This window comes from Lolium rigidum, chromosome 3 (genome assembly GCF_022539505.1).
Source record: "Lolium rigidum isolate FL_2022 chromosome 3, APGP_CSIRO_Lrig_0.1, whole genome shotgun sequence".
NCBI classification, from domain to species: Eukaryota; Viridiplantae; Streptophyta; class Magnoliopsida; order Poales; family Poaceae; genus Lolium; species Lolium rigidum.
In genome coordinates this window covers 251,433,539-251,452,091 of record NC_061510.1, presented here as the reverse complement: position 1 = coordinate 251,452,091, position 18,553 = coordinate 251,433,539, and the positions used below count along the sequence as shown (strand labels likewise).

Here is an 18,553-nt window from a genome sequence, read left to right as displayed (position 1 = left end):
GTGCTGTGAATGAGGAAATGGAGTTATTAGTCCAAGTATCATTTTTCATCAGGTGTTCATGGACAATTGTTCACGCTCTTCTCAGATTATGCGCATATGAGCTCACACGGTTTCAGTTATAGTGTCATCAGACCATGGCAGTAGGTAGTGTCATGTTAATGTGAGACTTTGAGATAGATCTAGGGAACTAAATAAATGTAGACTTTCACAGGAGATGAATAAATTGTGGTTAGTGTATAAGTGACACAATTTCGGCTAGAGAAAAAAGGGAACCTTCTTATATATATAATATGCGTAACGAATTATTTTCCCCACGATGATTCAAAATTGAGCTATGCATGTTTCCAGTCCTTCTCACTGTGTTATTCGTGCATTCTAGATGTATTACTTCAGTATTCAGGGTGAGGTTACTACTAACTAACCAAAGAAAGAGAGATGGTTCTGTTCTATTCAAGTTTTTTCTGCATTCTATTTTTGTGAAACAATTACCGGAAGAAGATTTATCCCTATAAAATAAAGTATGTTATTACGACAGGTTTTGTGACTATTTGAGTTAGTTTTACATTGAAAGTTATTTACCTTGGTGCAAAATTTCGCAGCGGATTTTTTTATTCGATGAAAAGTGACCAGTAGCAGAGGGACATTTCTAATGCCCACTGCCATTTGATGAAACACAGGTATTGGGTGTTCTGTTCACCCTTTGTTTCTCCATATATTGTTGGAGCTGATGAACACTTCTCTGCAGCTCATATTCTTGCTTAAATTTGCAGGTATACAATCTCTTTTCGCTATTCCAAAGTTTATCTTCAGGTACATTAGAACTGCCTCATGGTGCTAATATATGTTTAGTTGAATGATAAGGTTAGCTACAGCCCGAGTGTACAATTCAATAGTTTAGCAAATGATAAGGGGGGTGTGTGTATATTTCTTGCATTATTTTGCTTTGATTTTACTTCATGGTTTGATGAAGTTATTATCATCTTAGCTCTGTTTATTATCAGTAATTTTTCACGCCTTACTGAATATACCAATTGACTTCACACTCTGATATTTCCTGTTGGGTTATTCTCTTCTTGGTGGACTGGTGGTTTGCAATTAACAATTGATGATTTTTAGAAGGTCTGTGATCAAATTCCCTTCCATAGAGATGTTGAGTGTACCAGAAAATATGGCATGGTAGAACTGCATGAAGTAAATCAGAGAGAGCAAAAGAAAAATGTATATGCACTTCTCTGCTCCCTGTGCCACTCTCGAAATTTAGTGAAAGGATTCTCCAAAAAGAGAATTAGCTACAGAATTAGGTGAACCATGAGTATCCATGTGTGGGGACATATCAGTACTTTCGATGCAGGTCTAGCATTTGAAAAATCATCTAACACCCTTTTAGACCGGTCTGTATATTTTACTGTAAGTGTATGCCTTTGCTTCTCGAATTTGAATTGTTAAACTAGAGATTATCATTCTACACAGATATGTTCCTTTAGAAAATGTCATTACACCCTTTTTAGATCTGTCTGCATTTTTTACTCCAAGTGTATGCCTTTGCTTCTCGCATTTGCATAGTTAAACCAAGTCTATGTTTTTGCTTCTCGAATTTGCACGGTTAAACTAAGTCTACCATTCTACACAGATATGTTCATTGAGAAAATGTCAATTTTGTAATATAGGTACATTTTTCAGATATATCAGAATGGTGGAACTGGATGCAACCTTATGTCGTAGGCTGATCAGAACTCAAGAAACTAGCAGACCGCAATGGTATTGTTGCAGCGAAACATATAAGCATTCCTATTTGATAGCTTTTTTGGTCCTTTCTCAGTTGAAATATGAAATATATTTGCAAGATGCTGATGCAAAATGATATTTACTTGGCTACAATGTTGAAATTGACATGAACTACACTTCTCCACTTAGGCTGTAGCCATATATGAGTCCTATTAAATTCTTGAAAGTTGTCCGACTAAGCCAGGTTCTCATTCATGTTTTATGTTACTCTTATTTTTATTTTGAATGTGCATGCATGATATGCTTACGAACTTTTTCTTGGTACTGGACTCTTTAAACATAATAAATTATCAATTATCAGTAGTGTACTAATGAAAATTGACAATATGCTTTACCACCCATTTGAAATGCAAATGCTCATGTCTTATTTTCTACAATAGTATCTCGATGTAGGCCTCTTAATATGATAGTAGTATCATATAAATATTTATTTACACAATTTATGCTTCGTTTGTTCTTGGCTAACACAATAATAACATGATATACCTCGATTTTATAGGAAATTCGGTCTTTGTGCTATCCGATTCTTCCTGGATGTTTCTCCTATGTTGCCATGTCCATGACTATGCAGATTATTGTGTTACTTTTGTTGAGTTGTGCGGGTATTGTCCGTGTGCAGCTAGCTTTTAGTAGACTCATGCCTAGCCTAGGAGACAGACATTTGTAAATTTTAGCATTGCTTCCATGCTTTTGTTGCTATCGTACAGACAAACAATAGTTAATTGCTATAATACCTATTTCTCCTATTTCCTGGTTGGTTTGTTTCTATGTTTATAATTTACCGCGGTTCGCAACGATTTGTAATACATAAAAAGATTATTAACAGTTTCTCGCTTATACACGGGATACACGGGATCGTGCGCCAAGGCGCACTATAAATCATGTTGACTATTTGAATTGTTTTAGCATCTATTTGAGATGAAATATCTTAGTTTTGTATTTCATATTTCTGTGTCTATAGTATTACATATTATAGTGGTTAGAACATGTGACTTCTGTGTTTAGATACACATGTTACTGTCAGTTTATGCTCGGGCTAAAGGGACACCTTCTCAAACCATCTTCGTAAGTTGATGGATATAGTTGTTTGTTTGCCTGCTTGAAGATTTGCTTACCCCTTTCGGCATGTTTGATACAAATGGTTACCATCCAGGATCGTCGGCAGACGTCGAGTATAGAAGTGTTATTTGGACTCACCAAAAAAGATCTGTTCCTTCAACTATTATTGTATGTAGCTCCAGCCTTTTGTTAACCGGTGATGGATCTAGAGGCAGAAGAGTTTGGGCCATTCACGAGTGATGGAACACTACAACACATGTGTTAATCTGGAAGTGGATGATTAGCAAATTCCTGCAGAATCGTTCCAGAAGGGTTTCAATGTTCCATTATAAATTTGAGAACATTTTCAGAGAATGCACACATAAGTACCATCATTTGAGTTCTATAATGTACCTATGGTAGTAGTATCCTTAAGTAATGTTTTGTACCTATGATATTGCTGGTCTACTTTATTTATGTATAAATTAGTTCGTACTTGCTGCCACGACTATTCACCGAGTAAGAAAAATGGTTGAATGTATATGTATAAAATCGACATCTGTTTTGTTACTTTGCTTGATAAATGTTTGCTATTCTATTTAATATTTCTTTCGCTTGTATCAAATAAATGTTCTTTAGTTTGCTTAATATATGTTCGGTCCACACCCCTAACAGTAAGGATATTGGGTGGGTCTAAGGGGTCAGAAGAGGAAGAGGAGGACGTACGAGAGGCGGAAGGAACTGTCGAATAGGGGTAGAGGGAGTAGCCAAAGGAGGGCAAAGGTGCTATCGAGGACATTTCCTCCAGTGCATGCCGTTGGATTCTAATGGAGCTCAGCCTGGTTGGCCAGCCAACCCAGCGGCCCTCCCTTGACCATAGCGGCGGCGATAGGGGCAGAGCTTCGCTCCGAGCCTACAATAAGCTGATCCTTATGGTTTAAATTCGGACTTGATTATGCCTGCGCGATAGCACAGCGGGTCATCTAGTTGAAATTCTAAAGGTTGTAATATACACGGTTGCTGGAAGCTCCCACACATTTTGTGTCAAAAAAAAGCTCCCACACATTGTGAAGTCTATTGTGTAAAGAGGTTAATTCGAACCCAGGACCTGCATGACACAGGTGAAATACTCTACCACCTACACCAGGCCTGCCCTTCAGAGTATAAACAATGAGCTAGGACTACTTAATAAAACAAAGGTGTACAATACAATATAGTACTCTCTATGTCTCTCATCTCGACGAACACGGAAGGGGGAGAGTCTGCTTGACTGGATGTGCTTCTCATCTGCTATTGGGCGTCTTGGAAAGATATTTGGTTTTTGGATGATATGAGTTGGTGAATTGTCACCCCCTTTATCCCTCTGTAGGTTTAGCGAGGTAGCTTCGAGTTTGATCTTTTATATTACTCTTGTAAGGTGTTGTGAATAATCTAATAAAAATTCCGTGTGCATCCCTTGGATGCAGAAACTAGGGCGATATTTCCCCCATTTCTAAAAAAAACAGAAGGGAGAGCCAAAGGACAAAAAAAAAATGGTTATTGAGGAACGCGAGGATAGCTTTTTGTTACTACATTCAGCCAAATTTTCAGCAAAACATTATGTAGAAAGAAGTTGTCTGAAGAAGCACTAGAGACTCGAAGGAGATAATCTATAACATCCTTCTACAAGTTTGAGATTGGTCCACCTTTTGTAACATTCAGCCAAATGTTCCATCTTTAAGAAAACCTGAAAATTTTCTGAACTGAAACAATTGGTACTAATTAATCTGGGAAATTTAGAGACATTTTTTACTAGTCGTTTAAACATTGATAAGTTTTTGCTTAGCTTTAACCATTTTTTGAAACTTTTCAAAAAATCAGAAAAGAATCTAGTAATGGAAATAGTTGACACTAATTATTCTAGAAAAGTATGAGACGATGTTGACCAGCAGTTTGAAAGTCTTGTCAGGGCATGAGCAATGGAGGCAGCTGTCCAACTAGGCTTGGATAAAACTTTTGACATATGCCATGTTATGGTCCCATTAATATGTCTTTCTTTCAAAAGCTAATTTGTTTTTTTTCTTTCTCTCTCACATTTTCCACTTTATGGCTGAAGAGGTTGCCTCCTGATGAAGAGGCTGCCTCCTTATCCGAACCTAATTTGGACCACCCGAACCAAGATAAAGCTGCGAGGCAACACCCCTAGGGCTATGCATTGGACATGCCCTCATTGGAAACTTTTTGGTCTCTGCAAAAAAGAACAAACATTCCTCGATACTGGGAGATTCTGGTGGTCGGTTGAAAATTAAAGCAGACAAGATCACCGTACTTACTTCCCGTCCTAGTCAACCAGTTGCATAGCCTAACTAACGTGATTTCCTGACAACATATTGCTTCTGATTCCCGACACCTACATTCTTTTAGTTGTTATATATAGTACAGCAGGATGTAGTATCAGCGTGTGAAGATATGAACTGAACGCCACAGTGTGACCCAGTAAACGCACGAGAGGCAGTTGTCTAGTAGTACAATAACGCGATTTCCTGCGTTTAGACCCCCGACCACGACCACATTTGCACTAGCTAGCCAAGTGCTTCTGGAAACAAAAACCAATAGGAAAAAAAAATCCTCCCGCTCTGATCTATATATAAAGAGCAGGCGACGACGTACAAGCAAAACATACGCACAAACTAGAGTGCACAAGTAAGCGTCTATTATTGACGATCGAGATGGCAGCCGGCAGCGATGCTACCGAGATCAAGGAGCACTTCGTCCTTGTGCACGGCGCCGGCCACGGTGCCTGGTGCTGGTTCAGGCTTCTCCCCTTGCTCCGGGGCCACGGCCACCGTGTCTCCTGCGTCGACCTTGCCGGGGCAGCAGGCAGCCGCGTCGACCCTGGCACCGTCCGGTCGTTTGACGAGTACACCGCGCCCCTCGTCGACCTACTGGCCGCGCTGCCGGACGGCGAGAAGGTGAGGACGCACTCACCCACATATGGTGTGCAACACTGCAACTGGATGCATGCATAGGTGCAGTTTTTTGTTTTTGTTTACTGCAGTACTCGTTTATGCTCCAGTTATTTGAACTCCTTTTGTTCAGAACCACAAAAGACCTACATTTTGAGGTAGATGTTTCATGACCACACTTATTTTTGTCGCTATTTCAGTAAATCACTTTCTACGACTTCCAACAGACTGGTCAGACACGTAATGCGCTAGTGCAACTTCATAGCAAATGCCGCTTGTCAGATAGAGAAACTGTGTAGTTTTCCAAGCCCATGAGACGGAAAAGGTGTAATTTTGCAACAACAAAAAAGAACTTTAAAAGTGTAGCTCTTCGATAGTTTATCAAGAAACCTAGTACGTAGCAAAGAAATTTACTCACAATAATATAATTAAATCTTGCGTTACTGATTGGCAGCACGGTAACAAAACTAACATTAACATATTTCCTCAGGTGATTTTGGTTGGGCACAGCGCGGGAGGGCTAAGCGTGACCCATGCAATGCATCTATTCAGCGACAGAATCAAGCAGGCAATCTTCATAGCAGCAGCCATGCTTCCTTTTGGCTTCGAAACAGAAGAAGACATTAAAGATGTGATTTAATCTCCTTCTCTTTTATCTCTCGTTAGTTCAATTAAGCTCTCCTATGTCTGATCACAATAGCAGCTTGCACTAGTTCTTTTAAGATTTTCAGCTGAAACTTAATTAACAGGGCATACCTGATTTATCTGAGCTTGGGGACGTGTTTGACCTCTCATTTGGCCTGGGGCTGGATCACCCGCCAACGAGTGTGGGACTGCGGGAGGAGTTCCAGCGGAGGATCCTGTACGAGCAAAGCCCCCAAGAGGTTAATTAATGAAATTGCAGCGCTCAATCATCTACTGGTGTATTATATGTCCTAGTTGCAGCACTGTAATTGTAATGTTTGTTCAGGACTGTGCGCTTGCCTCCATCCTGCTTCGTCCATGGCCGGCTGCTCTGAGCGCAGCCAGGTTTGGGAATGGCAAGAGGAGCACAATCGACAAGGTGCGGCGCGTGTACATAACAACGGCGAAGGATACCATGGTGAAGCTGGAGCAGCAGGAGGGAATGATCCGCCGTTGGCCGCCGAGTGAGGTGGTGGCCATGGACACCGACCACAGCCCCTTCTTCTCTGCACCAGAGCAGCTCTTTCAGCTCATCCTCAAGTCGCTGTGACCAGTTGTATACACCATGCATGCTCGCTGGGCGATGGCTAGCTGCTCCTGCCCTTGTATTCGCCGATCTTCGCTGTGCGATGTTACATGACAATTGAGTTAAGCTCAGATGTACAACACATGAATATAGCATGTTGATACATATAAACATAATATATACTGCATTTGATCTTCATGTCGAAATGAGGCAACCAGCAGTTAGCAGAGCAAGACACTGCAAGACATCCGCCGATAATTTAGCACGTCCATCAGGGCCAAACGCCAAACATAATGCAGGGAGGAGACAAACCAGCTGGTCCACACGCTATATCTTGCCACTTTACATGCAAGATATGTAAGAGAGCTCCACCTTCCATGGCATCCATTTAAAATAGAATTCACTGGACGACCTGCCTGGTTTTGACATTTGGAACTGGCCATGCAGATACAGTTCCCCTGGCAATTGGTATAGAGATGGTGATGTACTCAATGGGAAGAAACTGAATGGGCATGGCAAAGGATCACTTTGTGCTTGTTCATGGGGAAGGGCATGGAGGGTGGTGCTGGTTCAAGCTCCGGTGGCTCCTTGAGGGTTCTGGCTACAGGGTGACCTGCATAGACCTTGCCGGAGGTGGCGTCGACCCTACGGACCCCAACACAGTTCGGACATTCGAGCAGTATGACAAGCCACTCCTGGACCTCATCTCCACCTTGCCGGATGGTGAGAAGGTATTTCCGTGCACTCATTTAGAAACTACTCATCGCGCAAAATGTCCAAAATGTCGAAGAATTGTGGGCAATTTGGTTTACCGTGCAAAACTCACTTCGATCGAATTTCAGGTTATTCTGATGGGACATGGCATCGGAGGCCTGAGTGTGATTCATGCAATGCATGAATTCGTTGACAGGGTCAAGCAAGCAATTTTTGTGGCAGCTGCTATGCTGCCATTTGGACTTCAGACTGATGAAGATAAGAAAGATGTAATGTTTCCAGACTTATCTTTCTTTTGTCCTCAAGCATATGCCACCTATCTAGTGCTGACAAAGTCAAGCACTTGAATATTACATAAGAATGCCGGCTCGTTCCCATGTAGTCAATTACATGATATAACTGATATAACGGGTTCAAAAGATCTTGGAAAATTTACTGGATTTTTTCGGTATTGGTATTACAAAAATAATTAGAAAAAGTCTAGTTTGAGTCCCTCAACTATGGCTGAATTTTGTTTTGGTCCCTAAACTCTAAACCCGGTGAAACTTAGCCCTCAAGTTTCAAAGAGGACTTTCAAGAAAAAACAGAATGTTGAAGAAAATTATTGGAAAATATAATAAAAATGGAGTTCCCTGGATTTTTTTTTTTTTTTTTAGTTTTGAAGCAGTCGATCCTGCCATCCGATTAGATAGAATAGAAAGTTTAATTATAGAGTCTTTGCAAGAGCAAAGAGCAGCTTCCAAAGCCCGCAACCGAGACAGGGCAACAAGCCTAAGGTCTAAAGCCTGAAACCTAAAAAGCAACCACTAGGTCTCCAGGATCCTGAGAGTGAGCGAAAGCCCTCTGCGCTATATCCTCTCAAATAAGGTGAGCCACAATGTCTGGCATCAACGACTCGTTCGGAAAATCCTTCTATTCCGCTCTTTCCAGATGCCCCAAATGGTGTAGATGAAGGCACCATTAGCCTCCCTTCGTTTCCCGCTTTGAAGCATTGTGACCATGCCGTCCCACCACGAATTTAATCCATGCCCAAGCACAGGCGGTGGCACCCCGATGGTGCCATTCCACCCAAAAATCTTGTCGCGAACCGACTTGGCGAAGCTGCAGTCCAAGAGTAGATGTTGCACCGTGTCCGGGACTCCGGGTGTATCCAGTTTGCAAACGGGTCCCCCCGAATTGCCAGATTGTCTGCCGTCAAGATCTTCCCGTGAAGCGCCAGCCAAGCAAAAAACCGCACTTTGGCTCCGCATGCGCGTTCCACACCTTGGCCGTCCTAAACGGAGGACAGGCCCCGGCGAACTGACAGCGATAAGCCGAAGCCGTAGAGTATACTCCCGATGCGGTCCAACGCCAAGAGATTGCATCCGCACGTGGCTGCAGCACCACCTCCCGAAGGGCTGCCCAAAGCTTGACCAATTGGGCGAGCTCTATCGCAGTGGAAAGGCGAAATAGGGAGCGCAACCAGTTCCTATCCTGCAACTCCTTCTGAACTGTTCGAGACTTCCACGATGCAATGGCGAAAAGCGCTGGGAACTGCAGCTTGAGAGCGCCTCCGGGCATCCACCGGTCGTGCCAAAACAGGCACTTGGCGCCGTCACCTATAGTGATATCCGTTGAGGCCCTGAACAGCTCCATATCTGTGGCATCGCAAGGAAGTGCCATTCCTTGCCAAGGTCTGGCCTGGTCGGCCCAAGCATACCAAGGCCAGCGAAGCCGCAAAGCCCGTCCAAACTTCTCAATGTCGAAAACGCCAAGGCCGCCCAGCTCCTTAGGTCTGCATACTGTGCTCCAGCTGACCAGTGAGTGCGGTCGCGATCCCGGTACTGCTCCAGGCTTCATCCAAAGGAAGCCATGCTTAATTTTCTAAATCGGTCGCGATTCTCTTTTTATATTATTTTTGAAATATGATGTTCGCCTTTTTCGTGTTGACTCAAGTGGCACATGTGCCAAATCAATGGCACATCATCGGTGAAACCATTTTGAGTGGGCAAGGGATCAAATCAACTGGTAAAATTTAAGGATCAAGCTTGTCATGTTTTAGAGTCCTGGGACTAAAACTAAACTTGGTCAATAGTTGAGGGGCACAAAATGTACCTGTTTTTTTTTCAAGCTCTACTACACATCTTTTGCAGATCTGTCATTTCGTTTGATGGCTATAGATTTACTAAGTGTGACTAATGACAGCTTCTGCATATTATTGTGTAACAGGGCTTACCAAGTTTGCCTGATAATGAGATTAAGTCGACATTCGGTGCAGGAGCAGATGATCCTCCAACGACTGTTGCTTTGAGATTAGAATTCCAACGTGATCGGCTATCCCAACAAAGCCCTGAAGAGGTACTATACTGCTTCAGGCTTCAGCCAATGTGCTCATCACATCCACAACTTCATTAAGTTGCACATATTCCGTTGCCATAATTTTCGATATTTCATGAAAAGCTATTGCTATCATTTGTGATTCCTGAACAACCTCCTGAAGAACTATGCGTAGTACTCCACTTAAGAGGCAAATAACGATGCGGGTTTTGTGTAATGTTCAGGATTCAATACTGGCTTCAATGCTGATGCGACCATGGCCTGTGAGTGCTATTAGTACTGCAAGCTTCGAAGGAGCTGACGAGAGATTGAATCGAGTAAAACGGGTTTTCATAAAGACGGAGCGTGACCACATGCTGGACCCTCAGCAGCAAGATTCCATGATCAAGAAGTGGCCACCCAGCGAGGTTTTGGTCATAGATACAGATCACAGCCCTTTCTTCTCTGCACCGGAACAGCTCTTTAATCTAATAGTGAAATCTCTATGATGCAAATATGCAAAACACTAGACTGTATAGTGGATATATTCGAATTCTTGTAACATCACTTATACAAAATGATAAGTATCATCTGAGTTAGGGTCACATCTTTGTGAAACAGAGTTTCATGGAATCTTCAAGGTAAATCTATAACTGGTTTGAGGGTATAAGTAAAACATGGTTTAACGAAAACATTACCCTTTAACTTGTGGGGAAGTAAATCGAATCAGTGCCTTTGTATTTCCAGTTTGGATACTGTGCCATGTTATTCCAAAAATAATAATGGTTGGATCCACCTTGCCCCCTCTCACATACAGATCCTTTCCTTGCTGCAGAACAACTGAACAACAGAATGAACCTTGTATTATGGCTTATGCCTTCATATGCTTCGCAAAATAACAAATCCAGCATTTAGAAACATGAATGTACGATGCTCTTTCAAAGATTATTACAACTTTGTACTTTCAGCCATATGAATATTTTGTTCTATCAATTTAGCGAACGCATGGATTAGACGCTAAGCACCAAACCAGCAAACTGTCTGATCCAACACAGCAACAAATAGAACGCTGCTCAGGCGCATTCGATCAAACAGGTGCCGTGCTGCTGCCTATGCACATCCACCGTTGCTAAGAAAGTACGCGGCTTCTACTCTTCCTATCACGCTAGCGGCTAGCTACTCACCTGGAGCACCTCCTCGCCGTAGCTGCGGTCATCGCAACCCCAGGAGTCAGCGGCGGGCGGCGGCGATGATGGCGGTCGCTGTTCGCGGGCGCGCCGCACCACCAATACCGATTACTCGGGTCCAGAACACTGACCGCTTTAAACCCACTTCGACGCTGACCAGTGGACCCCACGTGGCAGTAGCAGAAGCACACCGCGAAGCTTTGGCTAATCTAACCCACAGAGAGAAAGAGACGGCGCGCATGGCGACCGCGGCGGCGGCGGCGGGGGTGGCGTCGCTCCGATACTTCCCCTCCTCCCTGAGGAACCGCGTCTACCCCGGAACTACCAGCGGCGGCGGTGCGGTCACGTTTTCTCCGCGGCGGGGTCGCGGTGCGTCGGCGGCGGCCGTTGCGGCGCCGTCGCGGGAGGCTGAGCCGGCCTCCTCGCTCGGGGACCTCACCCGCGTAGACTTCCCCATCCTCGACCAGGTCTCCCCTGCCTATCTCCCTGTCATGTCGTACTTTGGTCCGGCTCCGAGAGTTTGGAGGCCAAATTTTGAGTTTTATTGACAGAAGAGTGTTATAGGCGCTCATCTAATTTTGATCGCTCCCTACAAATTGTCGGATGTTCTTGATTGTCGCGCTTCTAGTTCTGATTGTGTGAGGGTGTACTATCTGTATTTGGTCTGCTAGTTGCTTGATCAGTCAATGCTCCATGGACATGTATAGCAGTCTTGTGGGTGTTGTTGGTTATTCCTGAGCTATCACATCAAAGCTTCGCGTTGACCATTTGTAACTGTAGTAGTGAATTTAGTTAGTCCTGGTTACATCATTTATGCAGTTTTGCTTCCCTTAGGCCTACAAATACCGTTATTTGTTGGTAAGACAGATGCAGTCTTTTAGCGTATCACTGTATCTGTCTCTGGTGCAGTTACCGGTGTGGACATGTTGATTATTATCGGATTGATGCAACTTCTAAGCTGATATAAATTTCACACGACTCTCATTTGATTTGCACGGGCATGTGCAAGATCTTCTTATAGACTGTTTGTATTTGTAGAACGCTTTGTGAAATAGTTGTTGCACTTGCATTGAATTCTGATTGAGTAACCGCAAGATTAAGTTTTTGGTTCACATGCTGGATTCTTTTATGATTACTATATGTTGAACCTTACTTGGCCATGCAGTTTGTTGTATATGAGATTTTGGCATTCGAGTGAGTTGGCTGTTAATTCATTTATGATCATTGGAACTTGCAGGAATTCGATGGTAACAAATTAGTTTACTTCGACAATGGTGCAACATCGCAGAAACCCTCTCATGTAATGAAAGCCCTAGATGACTATTACCGATTTTATAATTCGAATGTTCATCGTGGCATTCATGCTCTCAGGTATTTTTTATGTTTTCCATTTGCATCTTAATTGGGTGTCAAGAGTGTAAAGATTGTACTAGTAGCTCAAATTTGCATACATATTCGCTATCTCTTTTTTGTATGAGCATGCATATCATCTCTAATTGCGAGTGAAGCAAAGGGGTGACCCTGATGTAATATCAGGCGCTAGCTACCTAGAGGTAGTAACATGTGCATTAGACGGCTCTTTTACTCCCCTGCTAGGAGTATGGATGATATCACGACTGAACACTCTAACAGCACTTTTTTTTTAAATAGTAGCTTCTCATGTTTTGCCCTGCACATCTTTTTCTGTGATTAAAAGTGATTTGTCTGTTTTGTGTGGTATTTCCTGTGATATATGATGATCAATTGCGCCACTGGTAGAAAGATACAGTGGTGATTTGCTTCATAGTATGCTAGTAGATTATCTTATGTTCTGTATGCTCTTAGCGTTTGTGCACATGTACATATGCATGTTTGCTATGTATGGATCAGTGTATGTGTCGATATGCTTTGCTCCTACTGACATGTTTCATCATTGAAATCAGCGCGAAGGCTACTGGTGCGTATGAGGCTGCAAGAATAAAGGTTGCAAATTTCGTGAATGCGGCTGATAGTAGAGAGATTATTTTCACTCGTAATGCTACAGAAGCTATCAATTTAGTAGCCTATTCATGGGGCTTATCTAACTTAAAGCAAGGAGACGAGGTGAGACCTCTTACTTTTCCCACCTGATACATTATGTGCTACTTGTCAGCTGTAACTTCTGTTTATGCTCCTATTTTGATGCATATCATAGTGATTATTGTTTGCCAATCACTGTTTTCCCTTCTCCAAGTATTTATGCATCCTCTTATTTTCTCTCGTCTTTTTCTAGCCTATTAATTTGCAAGATCTACCATTTTTCAGATGAAAATATTGAATTTTATCTCACTTAAAAATTCACCAAATGTTTGTGTCTATTAGGATTTGTGAAAATCTGCAGCTATCTGTGCATTTATTAGTTGTTACTAACAATCTATCTGCTATTTTGTCGATCAGATTGTTCTTACAGTTGCGGAGCATCATAGTGCGATTGTTCCTTGGCAATTTGTTTCCCAGAAGACCGGTGCTGTTCTAAAGTATGTTGGGCTGACTAAAGAAGAGGTTCCAGACATTGAGCAATTAAAAGGGCTTCTGTCAAACAAGACAAAGATTGTTGTTGTCCATCATGTTTCAAATGTACTGGGTAAGTAGGTGTATTCCTTCTTTGTGTAATTTAGTGAAGGTTCGTGGAAGCTATAAAATTTCCTCTAACATGTCCTCCCTCCGTTCCAAAATATAAGGCACATAATTTGGTCAAAAGTCAATGTCTTCCAAGTTTGATGAACTTTATATAGATAAAAACATGAACATCAGTAATACCAAATCATTATCAATAGATGTACCATAAAACATATTTTCATCGTGTATTTATTCAATATTGTAGATGTTGATATTTATTCTATATATTTTGTTAGATTTAGTAAGTTTGGACTGTTTGTACACCTTCTATTTTGGGACAGAGGAAACATTTTATTATGTGCAAATTTATCTGAGATGCCTTTTGTGATGAAAGGATATTATTGCTAGTGCAAGGCATGCACGTTTGAGTCAAAATGTGACGCAAATGTGTGTTTCAGTTGAGTGAAAGCATTATGGAGTACAAATTAGAATTAGTTATGTCAGACTATTTATTAATAACAGAATGGTAACTCAAGTAGCTTCGTACACTTCTATAAGATACTTTATAGTTTCTTTGGTACCGGTTGACTGTAAGTCGGCATGGTATTCTGAGTGTCTGACTTGGTTCATTTATTTGCATTGTTTGGTCACGATGGGTTATGAGTTATGCGAGAACGCTAGATTTATGGAAAATCTTCGCTGATTTGGTCCCCACCATTCTAATTTCCATTTCGTGTTATTTCTGTCTTGATAGAACAGTTACTGAGAAGGATTCTAGTATATCATATTCCTTAATTACTTCCAGGTTCAATGCTTCCTATTGAGGAGATTGTAGCATGTTCAAACAGAGTCGGAGCTAAAGTTCTTGTAGATGCTTGTCAAAGTGTCCCCCATATGCCAGTTGATGTTCAGAAGCTTGGTGCAGATTTTCTAGTTGCATCCTCGCATAAGGTTTTTGTTATCAATTCTCTGTTAGCAACAAATTATAGTCATTTCACCAACAGCAAAATTATTGACCTTTACAAGTTACGGGCTTAACTTCTCAGATGTGTGGCCCTACAGGCGTCGGATTCTTGCATGGAAAATTCGAGATCTTGTCATCTATGGAGCCTTTCTTAGGTAAAATACTGTAAGGCAGAAGGAATTTCTTTTCTGTATCAAAGGATAAATTAGGTAGTTAGCTCCTCTTGTTGAAATACAGCCATGACTAAGACTAGGTTTCCTCTTGAAATAAGCATATTGTTGTAAATAGTCTTGAAATAGTATTTTCCTTGTAGGTGGTGGTGAAATGATTGCAGATGTGTTCGAAGACAAATCTACATATGCTGAGCCACCTTCTAGGTGAGGAATCGAGTTTCAACTTCTTCTTTTGACCATTCCAGGCTAATTCATATCTGTCATTTCATGCTATCATATGTTATTATGTTATGAACAAAGACGGTGCAGAATAATACATTAGCACAAATGATAGAAGTACATGGTATCATGGACAGTTTTTTACGTTAACTTCTATTGGTCGGTTTCTCGACCGATCTCATTTATTTCCCCTCACTTGATCCTGGTAACAATCTTTCAGCCCATCACCTCTATTGTGCCTCTGCCACTGCTCTTGCACGCCACCGCCCTGCTCTCATTCCGAGCTACGATCGCTGCTTCTTCATTCAGACGTCTCCCAGCACTGATCCTGCTCTTCCTGCAGCCTGTAGGGACATAGCCGCCTTGCGCTGTACCTGCTCCTCCTGCAGGACCCTCTTTTCTGCCGGTGGAGTTCTAGCCGATTGCTTTTCCTCTTTAACTCACTCGGCATGTCGTGCTATGGAAAGTCCACAAGATAACATGAGGAACCCTTACACCCCTGTATTGCTACGGACTAAAAAGTCATCCTACAAGTTTACAGTACTAATTGTTTTATTGAATTGAGGTGCGACTCAGTGTATCCGCGTAGAATGAGGTGTTTCTGCAGAACAGATTAAGTGGGTGGTCTTAATCTTGACTTCAGTAGTAAATATAATAGTCGGTTTCATCTTAGGGAAAACTGAGCACCACCAACTGGTTTTGTTTATAGAATTAAAGATAAAGATATGTTGTAGTTTTAATTGTTTTACACTTCCATTATTATTTTCGTCAAAAAAGCTGCCTTCTTAAGCGTTTTACAAGTTCGTCTCTGCTTCACATTTTTTGCAAATGCAACTGAAAAAGGACACCTGATATTGCACTTGAGATTTTTTTTTGTTGGATCTAAGTCTCTAACTATCTGTATACTGAAAAGATTTGAGGCTGGAACTCCTGCCATTGGAGAGGCTATTGCATTGGGAGCAGCAATAGATTATCTGTCAAACTTTGGCATGCACAGGATCCATGAGTATGAGGTCAGTTTTAATTCTTTCATTGTATGACCTCCCTTTAATATTTTCTTTGAAACATTGTTAGTCTTCTTGTTCGTTCTTAGGATTGTGCATATTGTACTGTCCAAAAAGAGTTGTAAATTTATCCCTATGTTATTGCCTCACTTGTCATTTTGTGCCATCCAGAAAGAGTTGGGGGCTTATCTTTATGAGAGCCTTCTTTCCGTTCCAAAGGTTCGGGTCTATGGTCCAGCTCCTTCCCAAAGTGATCACCGTGCTCCTTTATGTTCTTTCAATGTTGAGAATGTTCATCCAACAGATATTGCAGAAATTCTTGATCTTCAGGTATGCTGATTTTCAACCACTGCATCAGGACATGTACAATGCAAGGTGCTTATACAAAGTAAACCGATTATTGATTAAGCAGTAGAGCTTATTTCTACAGACCAGGTGCTTAATTAGGCACCTCTGCTACAGAAATAAGCATTAATGCTTAAGGATAAACCGGTTTATTTGTACAAGCACATTTCTAAGCATCTTGCATTGTACATGCCCTCGCATACAAATGTGTGTTCTGTTTTTTAGCCATAGTTGTACTCCTTGTGTGCTAGCTCCGTGCTTCTTTATTAGATTGCATAAAGAAATTTTCCTGGGAATTTTGTGAGTCTCCACTATGTGTTTTCCAGTATTACTGGTCTATCTAGGAGCTACTTTTTTGCTTAGTTTCACCTGCCCTCTAAATGAGGGTAGAATTCTAGGTATATTTACATCGCATGACAACCAGAAACTATAGCAAGTGAACACCCGGCATTATGAAAATATCTTTTTTTTTCAACTATCTTGTTGAACTGCACAAAAGAATTGTGAATGATAGAACATTGTGGCCGAATTGTTGTCTTTTATGATGCATTTTGCATACTGCCATGAGAAATATGTCTGGTAGCACTAGCAATGCAGAACTGATATATGCTTGACTATTTTGTTTCAGCATGGCGTGGCAATTCGGTCAGGGCATCATTGCGCACAGATTTTGCATCGAACCCTCGGTATCACCGCAAGTGCCCGTGCCAGTCTTCACTTCTACAACACAAAGGAGGAGGTGGATGTCTTCATCCACGGACTTAAAGATACCATCGATTTCCTTACTTCCCAACACTAGTGCAGTCCAGGCAGCAGCTTACAGAAAACCTACGCCTGCTCATACTAATGCCTGCTGTCTATCAGGCTTTTCTTGTAAATCAAGCATGGGAAAGTTTATGTAATCCTTTTTGCAATCTTGAAGTTTTGAAATAAGCCTTATGTAGCTCGGGCAGTTCAATTCGCATTCTGAAACCATGGAATAAGCATATATGTTCATTAGATCCACTTGTGGGCAGAAATCCTAGATAAGTAGATATGGAAATCATGTCTGAAAGCGAATGGCAAAGATCCATGTAACTTTTGACGTCTCAGACATTGCATGGTGCTACTGCACCTGCATTTGCATGCATCCTCTTTTTTCCCGCTCTTCCTGCCTGTAATGATTTCAGGGGCTTTTCTCCTTGATCCATCTTCTCAGTTTTTGGTGGCACACATGATGCTGATGATGGACACTCATAAGCTGGGTGCAGTTCCAGGAATCTGTATGTATCTATCTATCCTGATTGATTCCAGGCATGCACGCGTATGTTCCTTTTTCTTCTCATCGTTGGTTCCATCGACATCCGGAATAAAGGAGAGGTGTGCCTGGTGACATGTTGTGGTAGACTGGATCCGGTTAACCTGTGCTGGATCTCGGCAGTGCCAAAAAGGAGAGGTGTGCTTGCGTGATGAAACGGAAATTAATGATCTGTGGGGTAAACTGAGGTCCTAGCCTTTTAACAGTGTCGAATGAAAGGTCAGATCTGTGGCAGTGCCCATATTTGGCACTGTTCAACGGTAGTACATCGTCGTCGCTGATCTATTTCTGTACAAAACGGGCCGAGTTCGTTCTTGGAATTTGACGTGAGATTTCCGCTCTGAATTATAAGATTTTGGATATTTGAATGTGGACTATATTTGAACTGAAATAAGATTTAGAAAAAGTTAGAACATCTTGAAATAGGCTTATATAGTACGTATAGATACATCTGCACTAAGACAAATCTCCGATATCCTTTTATGAATGGAGGAAGTATGTTTTTTTCGATGGAAGTTAGTATTTTATGGTGAACTGCTACCAAAGAAAATTTGTGATATCAACAAGCATCACCAATTTTCTTTGGTATATATATAAGTGGATTGCATGACCCTTTCATCGTTACTTATGTTGGCTGATGCATGAAACTTGATATGGTATCATAGCCCAATGTCTCGAGTTAGAATTCTGTGTGACGCAATTTATTCTAAAATTGTTGGTGCCCTCTCTGTCCATGTACAAAGACTCTTGTGTCTAGCTCTGAGTTCCACGTGTTGACTTTCTCTTTCATTGTCATATGT

At 41.7% G+C, this 18,553-nt stretch overlaps 3 protein-coding genes across 3 annotated transcripts; all 3 read left to right on the top strand.

The window, feature by feature from the left end:
- Positions 1-5,531: 5,531 nt before the first annotated feature.
- Positions 5,532-7,176, top strand: LOC124696362 (methylesterase 17-like). Its single transcript, XM_047229101.1, has 4 exons — positions 5,532-5,774; positions 6,259-6,399; positions 6,518-6,652; positions 6,739-7,176. Exons 1-4 carry the CDS (start codon positions 5,532-5,534, stop codon positions 7,000-7,002), a joined length of 783 nt encoding a protein of 260 aa, XP_047085057.1. The 3' UTR covers positions 7,003-7,176.
- A 47-nt stretch (positions 7,177-7,223) lies between these two features.
- On the top strand, positions 7,224-10,592 carry LOC124699316 (methylesterase 17-like). The gene is made up of 5 exons (XM_047231637.1): positions 7,224-7,335; positions 7,426-7,709; positions 7,821-7,961; positions 9,901-10,029; positions 10,233-10,592. The coding sequence occupies exons 2-5, from the start codon at positions 7,485-7,487 to the stop codon at positions 10,494-10,496; spliced, it is 759 nt and encodes a 252-aa protein (XP_047087593.1). The 5' UTR covers positions 7,224-7,335; positions 7,426-7,484; the 3' UTR covers positions 10,497-10,592.
- An 806-nt stretch (positions 10,593-11,398) lies between these two features.
- On the top strand, positions 11,399-17,547 carry LOC124703287 (cysteine desulfurase 1, chloroplastic-like). Its single transcript, XM_047235514.1, has 10 exons — positions 11,399-11,641; positions 12,412-12,545; positions 13,097-13,256; positions 13,590-13,776; positions 14,557-14,702; positions 14,798-14,870; positions 15,029-15,092; positions 16,021-16,120; positions 16,283-16,441; positions 17,085-17,547. Exons 1-10 carry the CDS (start codon positions 11,414-11,416, stop codon positions 17,253-17,255), a joined length of 1,422 nt encoding a protein of 473 aa, XP_047091470.1. The 5' UTR covers positions 11,399-11,413; the 3' UTR covers positions 17,256-17,547.
- The last annotated feature ends 1,006 nt before the right edge of the window (positions 17,548-18,553 follow it).